At 28.4% G+C, this 23,579-nt stretch overlaps 1 protein-coding gene across 1 annotated transcript in view; it reads right to left on the reverse strand.

The window, feature by feature from the left end:
* Window positions 1-6: 6 nt before the first annotated feature.
* The window catches only part of LOC117174918 (plexin-B), a 69,366-nt gene continuing 45,793 nt past the window's right edge, over window positions 7-23,579 (reverse strand). The window contains exons 6-8 of the mRNA XM_033364373.1: window positions 17,923-19,152; window positions 11,248-13,755; window positions 7-709 (exon numbers count right to left, since the gene is read on the reverse strand). Of these exons, the coding sequence (XP_033220264.1) occupies window positions 602-709; window positions 11,248-13,755; window positions 17,923-19,152 (3,846 nt within the window). The 3' untranslated portion in view covers window positions 7-601. The remainder of the gene's footprint in view (window positions 710-11,247; window positions 13,756-17,922; window positions 19,153-23,579) is intronic.

Here is a 23,579-nt window from a genome sequence, read left to right on the forward strand (position 1 = left end):
ATTCTTATGTATTTTTTTATTTTATTTATATAACATATCAATATTAATGAAGATAAGTAGGCATAGCCACTCGTGTGCTCGGATCACAGACTACTCGCTGCTGTACACAATCGTACAAACGTTCTGGTGGACACTATGGCTTTCTCACTTGCATTTTTAGTTTGTTTTTAATGTCTATTTATTTTTTCTCGTTAGTGTAAACTTAGTGTGGGGGGTGGCTTCGCGCGAAACTTGACAGGAAAAGGTCAACGACAACAACAACAACAACAACGTCTTCCGAGGGATCATTTACGTCCATTTTTCTTGGACGGTAGGGGACAGTCCTCGGTTTTTTTTGTTGTCTGCTTTTTCGTCCTGTAAAGGTTTGCACGAGGGATTTTTTGATGCCCGACGATAAAAGAAATACCGAGGATCGTCATCAATCCCGGTTTTCGACAAAGAAGACGATCAACACTGCGGAATTTGTCTAATCGCGTGGTGGGTGGGTAGATTTGTAGATTTGTACATATGTAACGAGGTGTATCTGATGCGTGAAGTGGAGGCACTAATCAGTGTTTCTCGAGAAATCGACGGGTTCCACGAAGATGGCTGAAAGGTTGTGTCAGCAGGCACTAGTCTCTTCTCCTTCGAGTGTGCACGCCACGTTTTCCAGTCTATGCGCTAGGTGTAGCTTGCGACAGCCTGCGTCTGTCTCCAAGGCCTCTAGAATCTGCAAAAAAAAATTTAATGTCAGGTGAATATTCGCAACTTCTCCCGGACTATAAAAAACTTAACTCTCTTTGCGAAACCCACACTTTTTCCACATATATTATCAATTGCAAAAGTCGATAAGCATCAGCAAACCTTTCGCAAAAAAACCGATTGACTTTAAATCATACAGTAAGTAAAATCACACTTACATGTCTCAGGATTTCTATTTACTAACATAAAAATATGCAAATTTAAAAATCGATTATTAAATAATTAAATTCGAATTGCAAGCGTCTGAAATTTAAAAAATACACAAACGATTTTGGACAATTTAATTAGAAAAATGAGTTCAATTGTATATTTTCTACGTCGAAGTACTAAAAATTAAACAATTTGAATTGGAATTGGAGAATCACAAAACTATTATGATTTTAGATTCAAATTTCGAAAATAGGACAGTCTCAACACGTTAAAAATTTAATATTTTAAGATTCGAATTTTGAAAATTGCAGGCCTCACAGTCCCTATGGAATAAAATATAGGAACCAAAGGGTACTTTTTGTCACGCTCATAGTATACTTTTTTCGCGCTCAAAAGGTAACGAATTGAGGACAAATTCAGAAGATTTCGGAATAACTTAATTTATATTCAAAAGAATAAAAATAAATTGGGGAAACTATTAAAAAATCCAACAAAATCCATTGATTTCCGTAAAACTGGATTGAATTTACAGGAATTGAAAATCAAAGAGAAGAATTTAACGAAATTCATAAAAATACAAGGTGAATTAAATAAAAAATAAAATGCATTTAAAACAATTTGGAAAAACTTAATTGAATGCAGTAACATTAAAGTAAGCTTAGAAAAATTCAAGGGAATTCAAAGAATTTGATGAAATGCCTAAGAATTCAAGGTGAGGTGAATAGACTTCAGGATCAACTAAAAAAAACTTTTCAAACTTCACAAAATTCAATAGAATTCCAAAAAATTTAAAAGAGTTCAGAGTGAATTCCTAGACAAACTAAAAATATTTTAAAAAAATTGAAACCCTACTATTTTCTAAAAGAAGAATTTTTAGCGAATTCAGAGACATTTAAAAGAAATAAAAAGAATTAAATGAAATTCATTAAAAATCAACCTGAAATCAAAACGCATTCAAGTGAATTGAAAACAATTCAAAAACATGGAAAAATTAACTCAATTGGGTATCATTTAGTGAATTTAGAAGTATTCGAAAGAATTTAAAAGGATATTCTTTAAAGCTATTGAAAATGCCAAGGAATTTGAGAAAAACAATACGTTAAAATATATCAAATCCTTGAATAATTTTACCAATTGAACCCAAGGATCAATTAAATGAAAAGTTTTAAAAATTTAAAAAAAATCCATTGAATTGAGTAGAAAAAAAGTAAATTTATAGAAATTCAGATGAAATAAAAAACTTCAAGAAAATTCAAGAGAATTCCAAAGAATTCAGGGTGAATTCCATTCTTTTCAAATCTTTAAACTCCTACAAAATACGTCACTTCTCATAAATGAATTCTTTAAAATGCACTAAAATATTATAAAATTCCGTGATATTCTATAATGATATTTTCTGAAATCATACACAATTTATGAAAATACATTGATACCCTTCCCCTTCCAGTGTGCAGCGACACTACCCCTCACTGGATTCGAAGTTGCTCCAGGCCCTCGATGCTATGTCCCCTGTGGAGATAACCCCTTTGTCTTCCAACTTATATCTATTTCTATATGAAGAATATCAGTATGTCCAAGAAAATCATTGAAATATAGAAAATTAGAATAATTCCAATCTAATAAAGTATAAATATGATATATAAACATTTTGTGGACGATAAATGATACAATTTTCCACATTTGGTCAATTATGTACATACATATCAATACAATTATAAATAATAGATAAATAAAAACAATAAATACAATTTTCCACTTTTTAAGTTATGGTGGATTAATAATTGTTTCAAGTTCACGAAAATGTGTTTGAACAAGTTATTATTATTATTTATAAAAATATTATCTTGCAATAACTCTCGTATGTTGCAGTTTTTTCTAAAAAATTTCACTTTTGTTCCACTTTTAAATTGTAATGAGATAAGAATTAACTTAAGTTAACAAACGTAAGTGTCTCAGGAAGGTATTATTTTTTAGAAATTGTTGATTACGTTGGTCGCTTTAGGGTCAGGTAAATTGATATCAATTAAGTCGTTTCACACGTTTCGGCCCACAAACGTGGCTATCGTCAGTGAGTTTTAATCAATCTTTGAAAAATACAATTTTCAACAGCTTTACCAACGAAAAAAAAAACAATAGAAGATTTATTTTGACTCACTTCATTCACTCAATGGGGAGCTTATGAAAATTCAATATTCTAATTGAAATTGTTAAAAATCTACCTATATTAACGATTATATTCTCAAACTCGTCAAAATGCCAGGGATTTCATCGGCCTATTAGAATTTTTAATCAATGTATAGGCGTGAAAATGGCGAGGAAATTGGTAATTTGAAAGACAAACGCATTATATTTTTGGGGGACATAACATCGAGGACCTGAAGCAACTTCGAACCCAGTGAGGGGCAGTGTCGTTGCGCAGTGGAAGGGGAAGGTTTCGCAGGTAGCCGTGGAGGAAAAGACGATTGCCCCGATGCTACGTCCCCTTTAGAGATAATCCATTTGTCTTCCAACTTAAATCTATTCCTATTTAAAGAATATCAGCATGTCCAAGAAAATCATTTAAATATACATAATTAGATTATTTCCAAACTAATAATGTATAAATATGATATATGCACACTTTATGGACGAAAAATTAATCAATTTTTCACTTTTGGTCAATTATACATACAATACAATACAATTATAAATAATGAATAAATAAAAACAATAAATACAATTTTCCACTTTTCAAGTTATCGTGGATTAATAATTGATTCAAGTTAACTGAAGTAAGTGTTTGAACAAGTTATTATTATTATTATTATTATTTATAAAAATATTCTCTTACAGTCACTCTCGTATGTTGCAGTTTTTTCTAAAAATTTTCACTTTTGATCCACTTTTAAATTGTAGTGAGATAATAATTAATTTAAGTTAACAAACGTAAGTTTCGGCCCACAATGGTGACCCTTATCAGTGACGTTTAATCAATCTGCGAAAAGTACATAACGTCTTATAGGTACGCAGTTTTACAATTGGAAGTGTTATTCTTTGGTTAATATCTCAGTTTCTAAATTATATACATTATTTAACTTAACATTTATATTGAATTTTATTTCATTAATAACTATTGATAAATCATTCAGTATTATTGAATCAATGTATTTTAACGAAATAAAACATTGATGAAAAAAATTAGAATGCAGTAGTACAATTTTTTAACAACATTTTTTTTAAGTTGTCAGAAAAAAATTGCAGTCCCTTTAATGTTAAATTTAAAAGCAGAATTATATAACTACAATGCTCTTGTTTACAACTTTATTTTGTACTACAGTGTGATTTTTGAAATTCTTTCTTTCATTGAAATAATTTTAAGACAGGAAACTCAGTACATTTCTATTTAAAAAATTGAAATTATGAACATTTTGAAAAATTTTAATTTAAATATTTAAAGAGATACAAAACTTTGTTCAAGGAAAATTTGTGTATAAGAAATCGAGGAAACATTTTTTTAAGTATAAAGTTCCTCGACAATCTGTATTCCTACTACTTTGTAGTAAATTGGCACCAACTTTTCGTTGATATAAGGAAAAGGAAAGTTTTCAAAAAATATTTGAATAATTATTTAGCTACAAAGTTTTTTTTAAATTTTGTATTTTTACTACAGAGCGATTTTCAAGAGGAAAAATTTCACTTTCACAGATATAATTCCTCATCATACCAGAAAAATTCATTAATTAAGACTATTTCTCTTATACATAAGAAGTTGTGTTTAAGGGTTTCAATACAAAAAATTGGATTTAATATACATCGCTAAAAAATAATTTAAAAAGAGTTCTTTGGCTGCAGACTTTTCTAAAAACTTTAAAAAGATTTGTTTATAAATTTTGTTACAAGATTTTCCTACTACATTTTAATTGTTTTTTCATTAGTTGTTCTTCGTTACGAGATTTTTTTTTAAGAATAGTACTTTCAATTGTAAAAGATCATACCTGCAAGAAATTATGTACTTTTCACAGATTTAAGAAAACTCACTGATAAGGATCGCCATTATGTGCCAAAACGTTTGAAACAAGTCAACTGTTTTCGATTCACTTGACTCTAAACTCTAAAGACAACAATGTACATCAACAATTTCTACAAAACTAAGTTTTGAGGTTCAATAACATCACCCAGCGTTTATAAAGTTATCATTATTTTAAATAATATTCTCTTTTAATAATTTTCGAAAAATGCGGTTTTTTTTCTTAAATTTTCAACAGCTCTACCAACGAAAAAAACAATAGAAAATTGATTGATTAAATCAATGGCAAGGAAATGGGTAATTTGAAAGACAAAGGCATTATTTTGATGGAGGACATCGCATCGAGGGCCTGAAGCAACTTAGAATCCAGTGAGGGGTAGTCAATTTTAAACCAAATAAGTTCATTTTAAACTAAAATAGTTAAATTTATAACCTAGAAAGGGGAAATTTCAACAAAATAGTTGAATTCTCTACTAAGATAGTTGAACTTTCAACGAAATAATTAAAATGTTAGCAAAATAGTTTACTTTTTAACCACATACTTGAATTTTTAAAAGCAATTAATTTTTAACCAAAAACTTACATTTACAACAAAATAATTGAATTTTAAAGCAAAAGAGACCAATTTTCAACAGAAAGTTAAATAGTTAAACTCTTAACCAAATAGTTGAATTTTCAACTTACAAAGATGAATTTTCAACAAAAAATGTAATCGTTGATACTTCAATGAAAAAAAAAATGAAATTTATACAAAAAGAAAGAAATTTTAAAACCAAGCAAGGAATTTCTAACAAAGAAGATTAATTTTCAGCCAAAGATAAAGGTTTAACAAAAAAAGGAAAAGTTCACCCAAGTCAAAAGAAAAATTTTCTGTAAAACCGTTGAACTTTCAACCCGCAAATATGGATTTTCAAACATACATGTTAATTTTCAACCAAACAATTGCATTTTTTATAAAAAATTAGGAATTTCGAACCAAAAAGATGAATTTTGAACTAAAACAAATTAACTTTCAACAAAATAGGTAAATTTGCAAACAAGTCATTAAATTTTTAACAAAAAAGCATACATTTTTAACAAATAATGTAATAGTAGATATTTTAACCAAAGAAGATTTTCATGCTGAATAAAAAACAACTGAATTCAACCAAAAGATCGAATTTTCAACCAGAGACAAAATTTTCAACCGAAAAGACGAATTTTCTACCAATATAGATTATTTACTCAAGAAAGAAAAAAATGCATCCAAATGGTTGCGTTTTCAAGCCAAAGGACAAATTTTCTGTAAAACAGTTAAAGCTGCAACTAAAAAATATGAATTTTCAACTAAAATGATAAATCTTTAACTGAAATAGTTGAATTTTCATTTTAAAAACTGAATTTAAAATTATTATTACTTAATATTATTACTTAATTAAAAACAAAGGATGAATTTTCAGCAAATAATGTAATGGTAGATATTTGAATCGAAGAAGATTTTAATTTAAAATCTTTTAAAATTGAATTCAACGATAACATACGCATTCTTAAGATAATACTTGAGTTTTTACACAAAGAAGATTAATTTGGAACAAAACAGTTGCATTTTTATCCGAAAAAAAGATTTGATGTCTACTAAAACAGATAAATGTTAAAACCAAAAGGATGAATTTTCAAACAAAAAGTTGGATGGTTAACTAAGGAACATTTCACTTGCATTTTTACATTAAAATATCCATTTTTAATTTAAAGTTAATTTTCTATAAAAATAGTTGTAATTTTCTACCCAAAAAGACGAATTAAACAGCACTTAAATTTTCAAATAAAGAGGTAGACTTTTGAACGAAATTGTTGAATTACAACCCAAAAAAAAAACACATTTTTTAACTAAAAACATAATTGTCAGGAGGAAGTAATGGCAAAAAAGAAATAGAAATTATGACTACATTGATAAAAACTTGGGTTTTCAAAATTCCCTAATTTTTCTCTGACCTACGGCCATCCTGGATTTACGAATTTTTCAACATGAATTATATGTTTTTATATACAAGATATTGAATTGGTTATTGAAGCACTTTCAAATTATCGAAACATCTGTCACTACTTTATAGAAATTATTTGTCAGAGATAGATCCTTATTATCAAGCTATATATAATATAACAAAAGAAAAGAAAAAAGAATTTTAAAAGCGCATTTTTCAAGAATTTTCCGTAAGAAAAATGAGATTTACAACATGAAAGTTCGTTAGTGCTTTTGCACTAATGCTTCCTTCCTTTCCAGCCAGGTGATGTAAATGTATAAGAGGATGAGAGAGATTAAAGTGAATAAAATATAGCACCCCAAAGACCCTGTCTCTCCTAATTGCTCCGAGAAATTTACAGGCATTCTTAGTTTGTATTACAACGAACTTTCCTAGAGGAAAATTTGTAATCTAATCCAAAAGAATAAATAACCAAAATTAAAAAAAACACAGAAAATAATGTTTGGATTCATTAAAAAAGTGTTTATGTTTCAAATATTACAAAAGTTTTTAGTTTTAATGTTTAATTCCGCTATTTGCATAGTAGAATTAAAAAAACAAAAAATAAATAAATTGAAATTTACAGTGGCTAAAAAAAAGTTAACGGGCTTTCCCGGCTTTTAAGTCATTAAAATATTGAAAGTTTAAAACCTCAACAATTTTCTATTTCAAGTATTCTAAATTAAACTACATGTTAACAATTGGAATTTAATTAATATAAACGTGAAATTAAACCCTTTTTTTAAAACGGGAACCCTTTAAAGTAAAATTATTTTGATTAAAATCGTAAAAAATTAAATTTTAATTGCAGCGTTCAAAATTGAAAATTAAGCACTTAAGAATTATACATTTAATCATTTATATTATAAATAGTATAATATAATATTACGTGTCATACGTTTAAAAGTAAAAAATTTTAGTGTTATACATTATAAAATGAATATTTTTACATTAGAGAATTGTTTGAAATTTAATCAAGGCTTTTAAAAATTTTAATTCGCAGTACTGAATAAATGATACGAAGCTAAAAATTTGACGTATTATTTCACAAATAAAAAATACACCCTAAAGTAATAAAATAATTACTAAACTTTGTAATAGGTGAAATAAAAAAGTTTCATTAATTTTTATTTTTTTAATTCTATAACTTATTTTCTTAAGATTCATGGGAAAATTTCAAATGATTTCCAAAAATTTCGAAAAAGAATGTAGCAAGATTACAAAATTTTATAAAAATTTTCAGTAAGTTTAAGAGATATTTAAAACTTTTACAAAAAATTTAAAAATAATTTAAAACTAGAAAAGATTTCCAAGAATTTTTAACAAAATGTAGATTTTTTAAGATTTCGAACAAAAAGTTTAAAAGCTTTTTAAGAGTTTAGACAAGTTTTAAGGAAATAAGTCAATTTTCTTAAGATTCACGAGGAAATTGAAAAAGATAGCAAAAAATTTCAAGACTTTCAAAATTGTCAAAATGAAGGTGAACAATTTTAAAGACATTTTTTCTAATTTTGCAGAATTAAAAAAAAATAGGAAAGATTCGAATAAGTTAGAAAGATATTTAGAAAGTTTAAATTTGTAAAGTTCTAAATATCCTAAATATCTTTTAAACTGACTCCATTTTTTTCAAATATTTTGTAAAACCCTGTGAAGTTGGTCTTTTTGATTTTAGAATTCACCTACTTTACCAGAAATTATATCTTTCTTAGATAAAAATGTAACTGTTTGGTGGAAAATTCAACAATTCTGTTGAAAAATCATACTTTTTGACTATTTTGTAAACAATTTACTTTTTGTTTAAATTTAATACTTTGGCGTTGAAAAGAGAACTAAAACCTTTTGGCGTTGAAAAGAGAACTAAAACCTTTTCTAGATGAGAATTCAAATATTTTTTGAAACTTGATAATTTTTTAATTAAGAATTCATCTGTTTTAAGAAAAATTTAATCTTTCTTGGATAAAAATGCAAATGTTTGGTTAAAAATTAAATTGTTTTGTTAAAGTAATACTTTTTGGATCGTAATTCTACTGTTTTGTTTAAAATTTAATTATTTCGTAGAAAATTTACTTTTGTTTGAAATTTATATTTTGCTGTTGAAAAATGAACTGAAATCTTTTTTGGACAAAAGTTCACCTTTTTAAAAAAAAGTTGTTTTTTATTAAAAATTCATATGCTTTGGCACAAACTTCATCTTTCTTGGACGAAAATGAAACTGTTTGGTAAATAATTCAATTATTTTGTTAAAAATTCATGTTTTTTGGTGGAAAAAATTTGTTTTTTTGGATTGAAAATTCAATTTTTTCGTAGAAACTTATTTTTTGTTAAAAAATTCATATTTTCATCTTGAAAAGTCAACTGGAATCTTTTTTAGATGAAAATTAAACTATTTTTATAGAAAATTTGTTTTTTATTAAATAAAAATTAATCTGTTTTGAGAGAAATTTGATCTTTTTTGGATAAAAATGCAACTGATTTGGTGGAAAATTCAACAATTTTGTTGAAAAATGATACTTTTATACTATTTTGTAAAAAATTTAATTTTTCTTTAAATTTAATACTTTGGCGTTGAAAAGAGAACTAAAACCTTTTCTGGATGAGATCTCAACTATTTTTTTGAATTGTCTTTTTTTTAGTAAAAATGTATCTGTTCTAAGAGAAATTTCATCTTTCTTGGATAAAAATGCAACTGTTTGGTTGAAAATTAAATTGTTTTGTTCAAGTCATACTTTTTGTTTCAAAAATTCTACTGTTTTGTTTAAAATTTAATTATTTCGTAGAAAATTTACTTTTTGTTTTAAATTTACATTTTGGTGTTGAAAAATGAATTGAAATCTTTTCTGGGAAAAAGTTCACCTTTTTAAAAAAAGTTGTTTTTTTTATTAAAAATTCATATGTTTTGGCACAAACTTCATCTTTCTTGGATAAAGATGAAACTATTTGGTAGAGAATTCAATTATTTTGTTAAAAATTCTTCCTTTTTGGTTGAGAAAATTTGTCTTTTTGGATTGAAAATTCAATTTTTTCGCAGAAACTTGAGCTACATTTTTAGAATTTTATTTTAAAATAAAAATAAAAATTCAATTATTTTGTTTGCAAGATTTGGCCGAGTCACTTTGTTAAAAAATAATTTTTTTTGAAGATTTATATTTTTAGTTGAAAAATTCATCTATTTGGTTGAAACTTTAACTACTTTCTTGCAAAATAATTTTTTTTTTTTTTTAATTGAAAATTTAACTACTTGGGAAAAAGTTAAATTACATTCTTAAAAATTAATTTTTTGATTTAAGGCTTTTGTCTTTGCTTTAAAATTTAATTGTCTAGTGTAAAAGCATTTTATGGTTTAAAATTAATTTTTTAACTGCAAATTAAACTTTCCTTTTTTTAAAGATTGATCTTTTTTAGTTGAAAATCCTCCTTTTTTGGTAAAAAAAAAATAATTTTTTTAGTTTCAAATTTCATTTTTGTTTTATAGAAAATTAATTTTTTGCTAGTCATATTTGTTTGTTTGAAAATTTAATTTTTATAAAGAAAATTCGTATTTTGGCTTGATGGTTCAACAAATCAAATAAACTTTTATTTCTTTCTTAAGTGAAAAATCTTTATTTGTTGAAAATTCGTCTTTTTGCTTTTAAAATTCTTTCCTTTTCCTTGTATATAAATTTAATCTTTTTTGATTGAAATATAAACAATATACTTTTTTGTTGAGAATTTATTGCTTTAGGTTGAACATTCAACTATTATGTTCTAAATTAAATTATTTTGTTAGGAGGCGGGGGGATAATGCATGGAAAAAAACGCTTTTTTTATTAATTTTTTTTAGAGATTTGGTTAAAGTAAATGTATTTAAATGTTGTACCAAGTTTGAGAAGGATCGGCTCAGTAGTTTTTGTAAAATCGCTGGAACGGACTTTTAAAATGTGGTTTCGAGAAAAACTCGTTTAAAGTTTTAAACATTGAAAAATTGAAGACAAAAATTTATTATTTTAACGATTTTAGCTCCTTCTTTTTTCCATTGCACTGCGCACACTTCACAAATGTAGAAAGTGTAGTGAAAACTAATAAAAATTCTATTATTTTATAGTCTTTTTCATTGTCTTCTGGCATGTTCCTATATTTTCAAGTGCAACTGCGGTTTATGAGCTGTGTCGGCTTTAAATCTATAACTTCAAGAGTTCAGCTCCGATTTACTTCAAATTTTGATACAATATTTTAAAAATATTTCACAACAAAAAAAAATATATTTTTCTGCAAGTGCTTATCCCCCATTCCCCCCTTAAAAATAATTTTATGTAATATGTGAACGCTCCCTTAGGTAATATCTAAAAAAATATATATATGAAAAGTACTCACTTGTTCGTAATATTTACTGACGTAGATATACAACTCTTTAAGCGCTGCAATCACATCAAACTCGTTGGCATGGGCCGCACTCAGCTGTTGCATGGCACTCGACATCTCCTGGTCAGTGATTTGCGGCAGTCTCTGTACATCCAAATAAAATCGGCCGACTTTTTCCCTGTAGTGAGGTATGTCCTTCGCAAAGAGTAACTTATTCGAAGGCGAGTCCTTGCCCAGCCGATGCTCCGTCGTTGAACATGCGTCCATAAAAGTCTGTGCTATCACCGACAAACTCGAGTCGACCGTCGTCGTCTTATTGATATCGAACATAAAGTCTGGATTCTTGATAAAGTTCACCCAGAACCTCAAAGGCAAACTATTCGACTTCCACGCGTGTGGTACCTCGGGATCGATAATTCCATGCCTCTTGGCCGCCTCATCAAGCAGATCAAATAGCCACTTGACAGCACTTGGCAAGGCGTCATTTGCCGTTAAAATTGTATTCAGGAAATCATCCACAAATTTCTGCACAGTGCCCTTCGTCGAGAGGAGTCTCGTGAGAAAAATCTCGGGAATTGCCTTGTGTGTCCGTTCCGGATTGTGATGTTGTTTGCTACTCGCGTAACCCATTCCCGGAGCGTAGTGCACCTCATCGAGAGGCCTGACCAGATGGTAGAGTCTTGGATTTCCCCCGTGACCGCTCTCAATGTCTCCGTTCGCGGTGATCATCGGAGGCGAGTGCTGGGGATCAAAGTAAATACCACCGCCTGGCGGATGAGAGTAGAGTGTTGGACTTATTAATCCGTGATTGGGCGTTGTTGGCAGATGCAGAGTTGAACAGTGATTCATGTGCCTGTTGTAATGCTGCTGATGGAGATTCTGCTGCGGAAGAAGATGATGATGGGACGGCTTGCAGTTGTGACAGGGTTGCTTGCAAGCTACCGAGAACCCGTCATTCTGTCGTGGAATCAGGGACATGACTGCCGACTCCTTGACACCATAGTGGGCCAGGGTGTTGATCTTTTTCCAGTCACCGCTACACTTGGTCGTCAAGTCCTCATCCTGAAGCGTGAGATGACCGCCTCGGCCGTGTCGCCACTCAAGGTCGACCTCGTGGACCGAGGGCCTCAGAGAAAAGGGAGTATTTTTGTAGAGCGCATCAAGTATCTTTGATTTCACTTGGCTGATGGTGTCGCAGTCGAGGACCTTACACTGGATCTTTTCGTCGAGATCGTCCTGCACGACGTGGAGAGTGACGACAGAGTGGTCAATTTGCTCTCTAAGCAGACGCTCCTCGGAGAGCGAGTACCTGGCCTCGTGGGTTATCACATCCACGGGTCCTTTCTCTATTTGGTGCTTGATGGCCTTGAAGAGGAGAAAGAGCGACGACCCGGCATAGTCTTTCAGGTAGTTGTACATGCAGAGAGCCATCCAGTTGGTCAGCATTTTCTCGACGACAGACTCGGTTCGTCTCAACATTAGTTGAGGGTGTTTGGTATCGACGGATTTGTCGATCAGACGGAGGAGAAGATTCATCAGTATATCGGTCGCATACTCCATTTTGCTCATGAGAACAACCATGAGTAGAGAGGCGACATTCACCTTGTCCCTGATATTAAAGTCCTTTTGCGCCTCCAGCGTCTCGATGAACGTCAGAATAAAACACTTGTTATTGACAAGTTGTTCAAACTGGACCATTGCCGCGTCATAATTTGTCCTCGTCAGAGTCGATCTGTTCCTCGGATCGTTTAAAATCGGATGATCTATCACTCCTGGAAAAAAGACCTTCATAATATAGTTCTTGTGATCCAAAGTCGGAATTCCCGAAGATTCCAAATCGGCCGTCAAGTCCGTCATATCCGTTTGAAGTTCAGCAAATGCCTGTTTACACTCCATCCTCACATTGCTCTCCAGAGTGTCCATCTGAATTTGTATCCTCTTGTACTCCCTCTCAGCCTGCGTGCTCTTCCGTCTGTATATCACCAGCACCAGGACAAAGAGAAACACCAAACCGAATGTGCCAGCAGCAATTCCTGCGATTGCTTCCGGAGGTATCGGGTAGGACTTGATGACATCATAGTGCAAATAGCCGATGGGAAAACGAAGACTGCGGCCAATACGCACAACTACAAGAGGCAGACCCCGATCCGTTTTAACTCCCAGTTCATCGGTGTCTGCTGGCTGTTGGTCAGGTGGAATGCAAACCAACTGAGTCAGGGCGAGAGAAGTGACGTTGCAAGGCAGAGTTCCCACGGTGACATTTACGTCGGATTCGTCACTCGCGTAGATTAAATTCTCGCCTTCGATCACGAGCGTGTCGCCTTTGTAGAGTTTCACGTCGCGAGGGAATGGAAAGAATTTCGGATCCTCCACGTAAAGAAGACGGTTGCGAAGATTCTGGAAATGTTTCTCCAAATCGCGAACGGTTTCCACGTTGTCCATGACAAAGCCGATTTTTAAAGAGAGCTGTGTTTCCTTCCTTTGAGTTGTTCTTTTACTGCGCTTTCTGCTCAGGCTCAGCTGTAATTTGATAATCAAGCAAATTATTTGAACTACATATTGAAATACTGGCGAAATTTCAGATTTATTAGAAATTCGGATTACAAACAAGATGACAAATATCAGTTTGTCCAAGGTTTTTTTTTTTGGAAATTTTAGAGTATTTTTAATTAAAATCGCTCAAAATTAAACAATTTCATGTTTGAAATTCAATTTATTAATTTCAGCGTTTGCAATGAATTCTCAACATTCCCATAGATGTCCAAACTTGACTAAATTCAAATAGATGTCAACGACACTAGCTTTTACAAAAATTGAAAGAGCGAAGCCGTTCATATTGTAATACTGTTTACCTCCAGGAATGGTAAATTATAAGTTGAAAATGTATAGAATTCTTGCAAATAAGCCTATGCTGAAGGGATTTCATCAATTTTGAAACAAGATAGTCCATGAATTCTTAACTTCCAAATTAAAACAAACAAATTATTTCCTTATATTTCGCCAAGGTGATAATTTTATAATACAAATTTTACACATTTTTATAAAAACCCTTTCAGTGAGTTTTTTAGATTTAGACAAATTACTCTCTTCACTTTAAATTAATTTTACGAAAATTAGCTATAAAAAACGCGCAATAAAATTTCAAAAATACTCAAAAGCATATATACTTATAAATTCATTATATACATATATTATGAATTTATTAATACATTTATTGAGTTCGCGGGGTTGATTACTTGCCTTTTGAGCGTGCAACATATTTTTTTTAATTCCGAAAGTTTTTAAATGTTTCACAAATATTTAAAAAGATTTCTCAAAAGTTTTAAAAAGATATCAAAACGTTAAAAAATATTTCGCAGATTTGAAAAGATTTCAAAGTTTCTAAAAATATTTCAGACTTCACAATGACTGAATAAATTTAAAACATTCCAAAAGATTTCACAAAGATCTCAAAGATTTGAAAGATTTTTTAAATTTTCTAATAAACTTCAAGGATTTCAAACAAAAAATTTAATTAACAAGTCTTTCCAAACATTTCAAAAGGAGTGTAAAGTATTCAGAAATGTTTCACACATTTTTAAAAGATTTTATAAAGATTTCAATGATATCATAAAAATTTTCAAAAGCTTTAAAAGATTCCAGAATAACTTCAAATACAGATTTCAATAATTTCATAAATATTTGTGAGATTTCAACAAAATTAAAGAGATTTAAAAGTAAACAAGATCTTAAAGGTTTTAGAGATTTCAAAAACTTTCAATAGACTTAAAGGATTTAAAAAATTTTTAATTTAAAAAGATTTTCTAAATATTTCAGAATGATTTCACAAATATTTCAAAGATTTTCTGAAGATTTCATAAACATTTAACATAAAATTTACTAATTTCAATGATTTCACAACTATTTAAGAGATTTCAAAAATTTCAGAAACATTTCACAAAGATTTCAGCGATTTTAGAAATAATTCAAAAACTTTAACAGATTTAAAAGATTTCAAAAATTTTAGAAAGATTTTATAAATATTTCACAAGATTTCAAAACTTTAAAAATATTTCAAAGATTTCACAAAGATTTAAAAAAATTAAAGACTTCAAGGATTTCAGAGATTTCACAAAATAATTTAAGTTTTCATAAATATTTTAAGGATTTCCAAATTTGTAAATATTTTACCGAGTTTCCAGAAAGATATCAATGCTTTTTGAAATATTTACAAGATTTCAATGATCTCAAAGATTTCATAAATATTTAACACAGATTTTAAAGATTTCACAGACAATCTCAAAGATTTAAAAAGATTTCACAAATATTTCAGATTGTAAAAAACTTCAAATGACTTCAAAGATTTAATAGAAATTTTAATGATTTTAAAGACTTTACAAAGATTTCAATGTTTTCAAAGATCCCACAAAGATTTCACACATATTTTAATGATTTAACAAATGTACATTTCAAAGATTTTACAACGATTTCAATGTTTTCAAAGATTTCAGAAAGATTTCACAGTTTTTAATAATTTTACAAATGCATATTTCAAAGATTTTATAACGATTTTAATAATTTAATAAACATTTTACAGATTTTACAAAGATTTCAATGATTTCAAAGACTTTAGAAATATTTCACCATGATTTGGAATGAACTGAGAAAGATTTCTAAGATTTAACCAAAATTTGAATTATATCAAAGATTTTATAAAGATTTTACAAATGTTTCTTAAAGATTTAAAAAGAATTGAGAACGAATTCAATGATTTCACAAATATTAAAAAAATACTTCACAAAGGTTGAAAATTTGGTTTAAAGATTTCAAATATTTTTCAAATACGTTAAAGTTTTCATACAGATTTCACAAAGATTTAAAAAAAAATTTAAAGAGCAAATATTTCTCAATAATTTCAGAGATTTAAAATACTTCCCAAAGACTGTGCAGTCTTAAGAAACATTTCACATATATTTTGATGATTTCAATGATTTCACGTAGATTTAAAAGATTTTACAATTATTTCACAAAGATTTGAAAAGAATTGAGAAAAACTTAAATGATTTCACAAAGATCTAAACAAATGTCTAAAAACTTCTAATATTTCTCACGGATTTCAGAGATTTCAAATATTTTCCAAAGACTTTAAAGTTTTCAAAAAGATTTCACAAAGATTTCAAGGATTTAATCAAAATTGCAATGATATCAAAGATTCCATAAAGATTTCACATAGATTTCGAACATTTTACAAAGATTTAAAAAGAATTAAGACAGATTTAAATGATTTCACAAAGGATTAAAATAATTTTTTAAGATTTTAAATATTTCTCAAAGATTTCAGAGATTTCAAATATTTTCCAAAGACTTTAAAGTTTTCAGAAAGATTAAACAAAAATTTCATAAAGATTTCAAAGATTTCGAAGATTTAACCAAAATTTCAATGATATCAAAGATTGCATAAAGATTCCACATAGATTTCAAACATTTTACAAAGATTTAAAAAAAAATGAGATAGATTTAAATGATTTCACAAAGATTAAAAAATTTGTTTCAGGCTTCAAATATTTCTCAAAGATTTTGAGAGATTTCAAATATTTTCCAAAGACTTTAAAGTTATCAGAAAAATTTCACAAAGATTTAAAAAATTTCATTAAGGTTTTAAAGGCTTCAAAGATTTAACCAAAATTTCAATTATCTCCAAGATTTCACACAGATTTAAAAAATTTCACAAATATTTCAGATTCTACAAAATTTCAAATGACTTCAAAGATTTCACAAAGATTACACATAGATTTGAATGATTTTACAAATACATATTTCAAAGATGTTACACAGAATTCAAATATTTTACAAATGTTTCTTAAAGATTTGAAAATAATTGGGAAAGAATTCAATGATTTCACATTTATTAACAAAATATTTCACAAAGGTTTACAAAATTTTTTTAAGACTTCAAATATTTTCGAAATACTTTAAAGTTTTCATAAAAATTTCACAAAGATTTCAATGACATCAAAGATTTAACAAAAATGTCAAAGATTTTACAAATATGTCACAAAGATTTAAAAAAATTTAAAGAAATCAAATATTTATCAACGATTTCGAATATTAAAAATATTTCCCAGCGAATATAGTTTTCAGAAACATTTCACACAGCTTTAAATGATTTTACAAATACATATTTTCAAAAAGATTTCACATAGATTTAAAAGATTTTACAAATATTTCATAAAGAATTAAAAAGAATTAAGACAGATTTAAATGATTTCACAAAGATTAAAGCATTTTTTTAAGACTTTAAATATTTCTTAAAGATTTCATAGATTTTCAATATTTTCTAAAGATTTTAAAGTTTTCAGAAAAATTTCACAAAGATTTCAAAGAATTAACCAAAATTTCAATGATATCAGAGATTCCATCAAGATGTCACACAGATCTCAAAGATTTTACAGATATTTTAAGAAGATTGAAAAAGATTTCAATTATTTCACAAAAGATTTAAAAAGATTTCACAGAGATTAAAAAAAATATATATATAGACATCAAATATTCCCCAAAGACTTTAAGTTTTCAGAAAGATTTCACAAAAATTTCAAAAACTTCCTATGATTTCGTAAATATTACAAAGATTTCTGAAGATTTCAAGAGTGATCAACCCATCATATAAGCATAACAAAAAAATATAACTGATAAATGACAGCAACTCACCGCTTTGAATCGGTTGGCGACGCTCGGACTCGGACACTCCATCTGTGTAGGATTCAAAACTGTGCAAACAGTTCGATTCACCGGCTTGGATTCATTCTCAACATAAACCTCCATCTCTGGTTTCTGAATAGTATCCAAATTCGTCCCATGCACAGTGATCATTCTGCCTCCACTCGCAAAACTCCTCAAAGGCTTAATCTCCATAATTGTCGGATCATGCGTATAATTATAAGGATTTCCCACAAGAGTTCGATTAGCCCCGTCAATACTCAACGTCAATTTTCGAATTCTCCTCACACGTCCAGCCTTGCTCGTCACACAAGTAAGTCTCGTACTACTCGCCTGAGTCGCATTCACCCGACAAGGAAGCTCATCCAAATACGCGGCAATTTTGCTGCCAATATTCAAATATGATCCCGTAATCGCGAGTCTCGTTCCTCCACTTTGAGGCCCAACCGAAGGATAAATCCCCGTCAGTCTTATATCCTTGTAATTAAAAAGCACTGCACTTTCCGTATACCCAGCAACATTTCCCACAACAACAGTCGCTGTATCAGTCGCTGGATGTCGTCCCGTTCGACAAACAATTCGTACCGACACCTCGTAATCGATTAGGGCGCAGGGCGTTTTGCCAATTCGAATTTTACCCTCGACGTCGCTCTCCTTCAATCCCAGATTGCTGCCCTCTATCGTGACTAGAGTGCCACCCTCAATCGGTCCACTCAATGGTCTAATCATATCGATTCTCGGTTTTGGACATTCCGAAAATGGAGAGTGAAGACACGAGTGTCTGTAAACACAACTGTTGCCACACCAGGTGCACTCGTATCGTTTGTCCCTTGTGACACACAGGGAACAATCGGCGTGCTCTCGATGGGAACCGAGCACCTCGCATTTATAAAGAATTATTGTTGTCTGATCCACGTGGTGATTTGTGTTCCAGACAACTGTCACTGCTGCCTCGTATTCGCCGGAGTGAGCCTCATAGGAGTAAATCGTCTTGTCGCAAACGATGAATCGACTGCTGTCGACTCTCGCTTGAACTCGCAGATTCGCACCCTCGATTGTTACGATGCACTGGAAACCAGTGTGTCCGACTTGAGGATGTGGCAAATTCTCCACCTCGAGGGCAATTTCCTTCGGGACGTTATTTGGAAGCATAAATCGGGATTCTCGTTGAACGAAACGGGGACAGTACTGAACGCCGTGAGCTGCAAGGTTTGCTTGATTCTGGAAAGGAAAAAAAAAACAATACACTAATTTAAAATCATTTTCTGATATAAAGATGCCAATAGGGGTATAATATGTTCTTTTATAATTTGTCATAGTTTGATGAAATTATATATCTATAAAACTTTTAAATTCAATTTCTATAATTTCAATACCCTTTTGTTACAGAATTTTCATTCACAAACTCTAGGTCTTTTCCACGTTTTTTCCCAGTATACTTTTTAATTAATTTGTAGATGTTACGATGATAATCCCATTTTATAAAAAATAAAGACTTTTAAAGAAACAGATAAAGAAAGTCTTTGAAAATTAATTTCATCTTCGGTAATTTTAATAAAGGGTCAAAATATCTAAAATGTGCCAATTTTAAATCGATAGTTCTATTTTCAATCAATGTATACAGTTCTCGATTTTTTTTATATCAAAATAACTCCCCAAAATATTTTTGCAACAAATTCTTTTTTTGTTATTAACAATCAAATTTCTTGATCATTTCTTTTTCAAAAATGGATTACTCGCGAATGGTTCATCGAATCTCAATAATCAAATTATGAAAATTTTTGTTACGGAGTATACTTTACCCCAAAAAATTATTTGGTAGTGAAAAACATTTTTTTATTCTTTAAATAATCGTTTGTTTTAAACAATTGAAAATTAATTAAACTGCTCCGCCTGTGAAAGAATTCTTCCACATACCAATAGATTCTACAATCTCTTACGAAAATTTTGGTGAAAAAAAAGTTTGTATTTTGCTGTAGTTCAAAATTTATTGATTTTTTTGTGACCGCGCTCCCACCTCCAGCGCTAATCGAGCACATCCGGACGTGAAAGTTTAATCTTCAACAAAGTATAGTGAAATTTTCAACTGAGAAGCTTAATTTTCGACAAAAAAAGTATTTTTTTAACAAATCGGTTTAAACATTCAACCTAGCAGTTGAACTGTAAACCAAAAAGGATAAATTTCAAATAAAACAATTTTATTAGTTGTTATTTAAATTAAAAATATCCATTATTTTAAATACCAACTATTGAATTGATTTTATTGAAAATTCATCTTTTTTGGTTTAAAATTCAACTACTAGGTTGAATGTTTGAACTAATTTGTTAAAAAAATACTTTTTAGGTAGAAAATTAATCTTCTTGGTTGAAAAATTCACTATACTTTGTTGAAGATTAAACTATTTTATTAACAATGCAGTTTTTTTATTGAAGCTTTATTAGTTCAGTTAAAAATTCATCTTTTTGTTGTAAAAATTAATTTTTTAAATCACAATTTTTTTTTAAATTAAAAACTAATCTTTTCAATGATAATTTGACTATTCAATTTTTTGCTGTTGAAATTCACATGTTTTTGTTGAAAATTCAAGTGCTTGATTGAATACTTAACCACTCTCTTAAAAAACAATATTTTTGGTTGAAGATTCATTTCTTTGGTTAAAAATTTATCTACGCTCAATTGAAAATTAAACCACCATATTCTTTTTTAGTAGAAAATTGATCTTCTTGGTTGAAAATTCATCTTTTTGATAAAAAAAAATAACTATACCTAATAGGAAGTTGAACCGCTTGATTAAAAATGCATTTTTTTATTAAAATTTATCATTTCCGTTTAAAATTCGTTTCATATAGCACTTAATATGATACCCACAATAATTTTATTAAAAATAATTTATTACCCGATTTTTCCCCTATTTCTTGCCTTAAAGTTGATCCACTTTATTAAAAAATTCATTTTTTTTTAAATGATGGTTCATTCTTTTAATTGAAAATTCATCTATTATGTGGAAAAGTGAACTATTTTGATAATATTATTTTTTTAAATTAATCTTTTTAACTAAAAACGTAACAATTCAACTTTTGATTGAAAATCTATTTTTTTAGTTGATAATGGATCTATTTTGTTGAAAATTCATCTCTTCAATAGAAAATTAATCTTCTTGGTTGAAAATTCATCTTTTTGATTAAAAAATTGACTATATCTTGTAGAAAGTTGAACCACTGGATTAAAAATAGATTTTTTCATGAACATTTATCATTTTAGTTGAAAATTCGTGTCATTTTGTACTCAATATGATACGCGCGCGCGTCCGAACGTGCTCGACCAGCGCTAGAGGACGGAGCGCGGTAAAAAAATCAATAACTTTTGAAATACTGCAAAATAAAATTTTTTCACCAAAATTTTCGGAAGAGATTGTAGAATCTATTGGCCTGTGGAAGAATACTTTCACAGACGGGAAAATTTAATTAATTTTCAATTGTTTGAAACAAACGATTATTTAAAGAATAAAAAGTTTTTTAATATCGAAAATTTTTTTATCATAAAGTATACTAAAGTAAAGTAAAATGTTAATTACTCAATTATTGAATTGCGATAAACCGTTCGCGAGTAATCGATTTTTGAAAAAAATGATGAAAAACTTTAATTGTTTAAAATTATTAAAATTATTATTATATTATATATTATATATATTAAAATTTAAAAAAAATTTTTTTGCAAAAATATTTTAGGGGAGTTATTTTGATATAAAAAAATCGAGAACTGTATACATTGATTGAAAATAGAATTATCGATTTAAAAGTGGCACACTTGAGATATTTTGAACCTAAAGATAATTAATTTCTTCCAATCACGATCAATTTAATTTTTAATTAAAAATGTTTTAAATTTAAATTTAATCAATTTGTAATAATTTCAAGGCTTAATTTTTTTCCAAACTCGAATCTGTAGATAAATACTTTAAGTACGAGGAGTTGATCACTCAACTTTTTAGTGTGAATCAGATTTCAACATTTTAAAGATTTTAAAAATTTCAAGAAATATCTCAGATTTCAAAAGATTTAAATATATTTCTGACATATTACAAAAATTTTAGAAATATTCAACAGATTTTACAAAGCTTTTAAAGATTCTACAAAGACTGTAGAAAGATTTCAAAGATTGAACACAGATTTCATAAGAATATTTTTAAATGTTTTCCAAGAATTTAAAATATTTCACCAAAATTTCAAAAAGATTTCAAAAAATTTCAAAGGTTTAAAATTTTTCAGAAATATTTCAAAGATTTTACAAAGATTTCAATGATTTCAAAAAGAGCACAAACATTTTACATAGATTATAGAAATATTTCAAAATATTCCCCGAAGATTTAAAAGATTTCACATATATTTCAAAAGATTTCACACAGATTTCAAAGAATTCGCAAAGTTTAAGGAAATATTTTTTAAAATTTCAATAATTTTATAAAGATTTCAATGATTTTGTCAAGATTTCACACAAATCCAAAATTTTTTTTCTGTTTTAAAAATATTTCACAAATATTTCACAGATTGTAAAAAATTAAAATTAATTCAAAGATTTTTTAAAAATTTGCCTTCTGAAGATTTCGAGATAGTAATGTATTTAAAACAGTACGATTGAAATATCAATTTGTTCACTTGCTATACCAACTGAATTTCCAATTATTCAATTTCGGACGTTTTTGATTTAAAAATATTTAACCAATAATTTAATTTAATTTAATTTTAAATACAGATTTTTCACTCAAAAAATAAATAAAAGTTTATCTAAATGATTGTACCTTCAAACAAAACCTTTAAAACCCGTTCAACAAAAAATTAATTTTACACGAAACTGATGCATTTTTACAAAAAAAAAAAAAAAAACAGAAATTTCAAACTAAAAAATCATTTTTGTTTAAAAAAAACGCCAATTTTCAACTAAAAAGTATCAAACTATGCATTCTTTAACAAGAAATAATTTTCTACAACAAAAATTGAATTTTCAATCCAAAAAGACGAATTTTTAACCAACAAGGATAACTTTTTAACAAAAAAACTTTTTAACTTTTTATTACAAAAAAAGTTGAATTTTCATCCAAAATAATTCCAGTTAACTCAGTAACATCAAAAATTTAATTTCTGTAAAAAAAAGTTTCTGCGAAAAAAATGGATTTTTCAATTAAAAAAGACGAATTTTTTCAACCAAAAAGCATGAATTTTTAACAAAAATAGTTAAATTCTCTACCAAATAATGCATTCTTATAAAAAAAAGATCAATTTTGTACTAAAACAGATGAATTTGTAATAAAAACAAATTTTTTTTATAAGTGGAACTTTCATTCAGAAAATATTTCAGTTCATTTTTCAACACCAAAATATAAATTTTAAACAAAAAGTAAATTTTCTACGAAATAGTCAAGTTTTCAAGAAAATAGTATAATAGATTAATTTCTAACCAAACAGTTGCATTTTTATCAAAAAAAGATTTAATTTCTGCTAAAGCAGGTAAACTTTAAAATAAAAAACACAACCTTTAAAAAAAAGTTAAATTTTCAACCGAAAAATTAACGAAAAAATGCAATTTTCTATTGATTAAAATAAATTCTGAGATTCTCATAAATTCTCAGAGAATTTATGTCTAGGTTATA

This window comes from Belonocnema kinseyi, chromosome 6 (genome assembly GCF_010883055.1).
Source record: "Belonocnema kinseyi isolate 2016_QV_RU_SX_M_011 chromosome 6, B_treatae_v1, whole genome shotgun sequence".
NCBI classification, from domain to species: Eukaryota; Metazoa; Arthropoda; class Insecta; order Hymenoptera; family Cynipidae; genus Belonocnema; species Belonocnema kinseyi.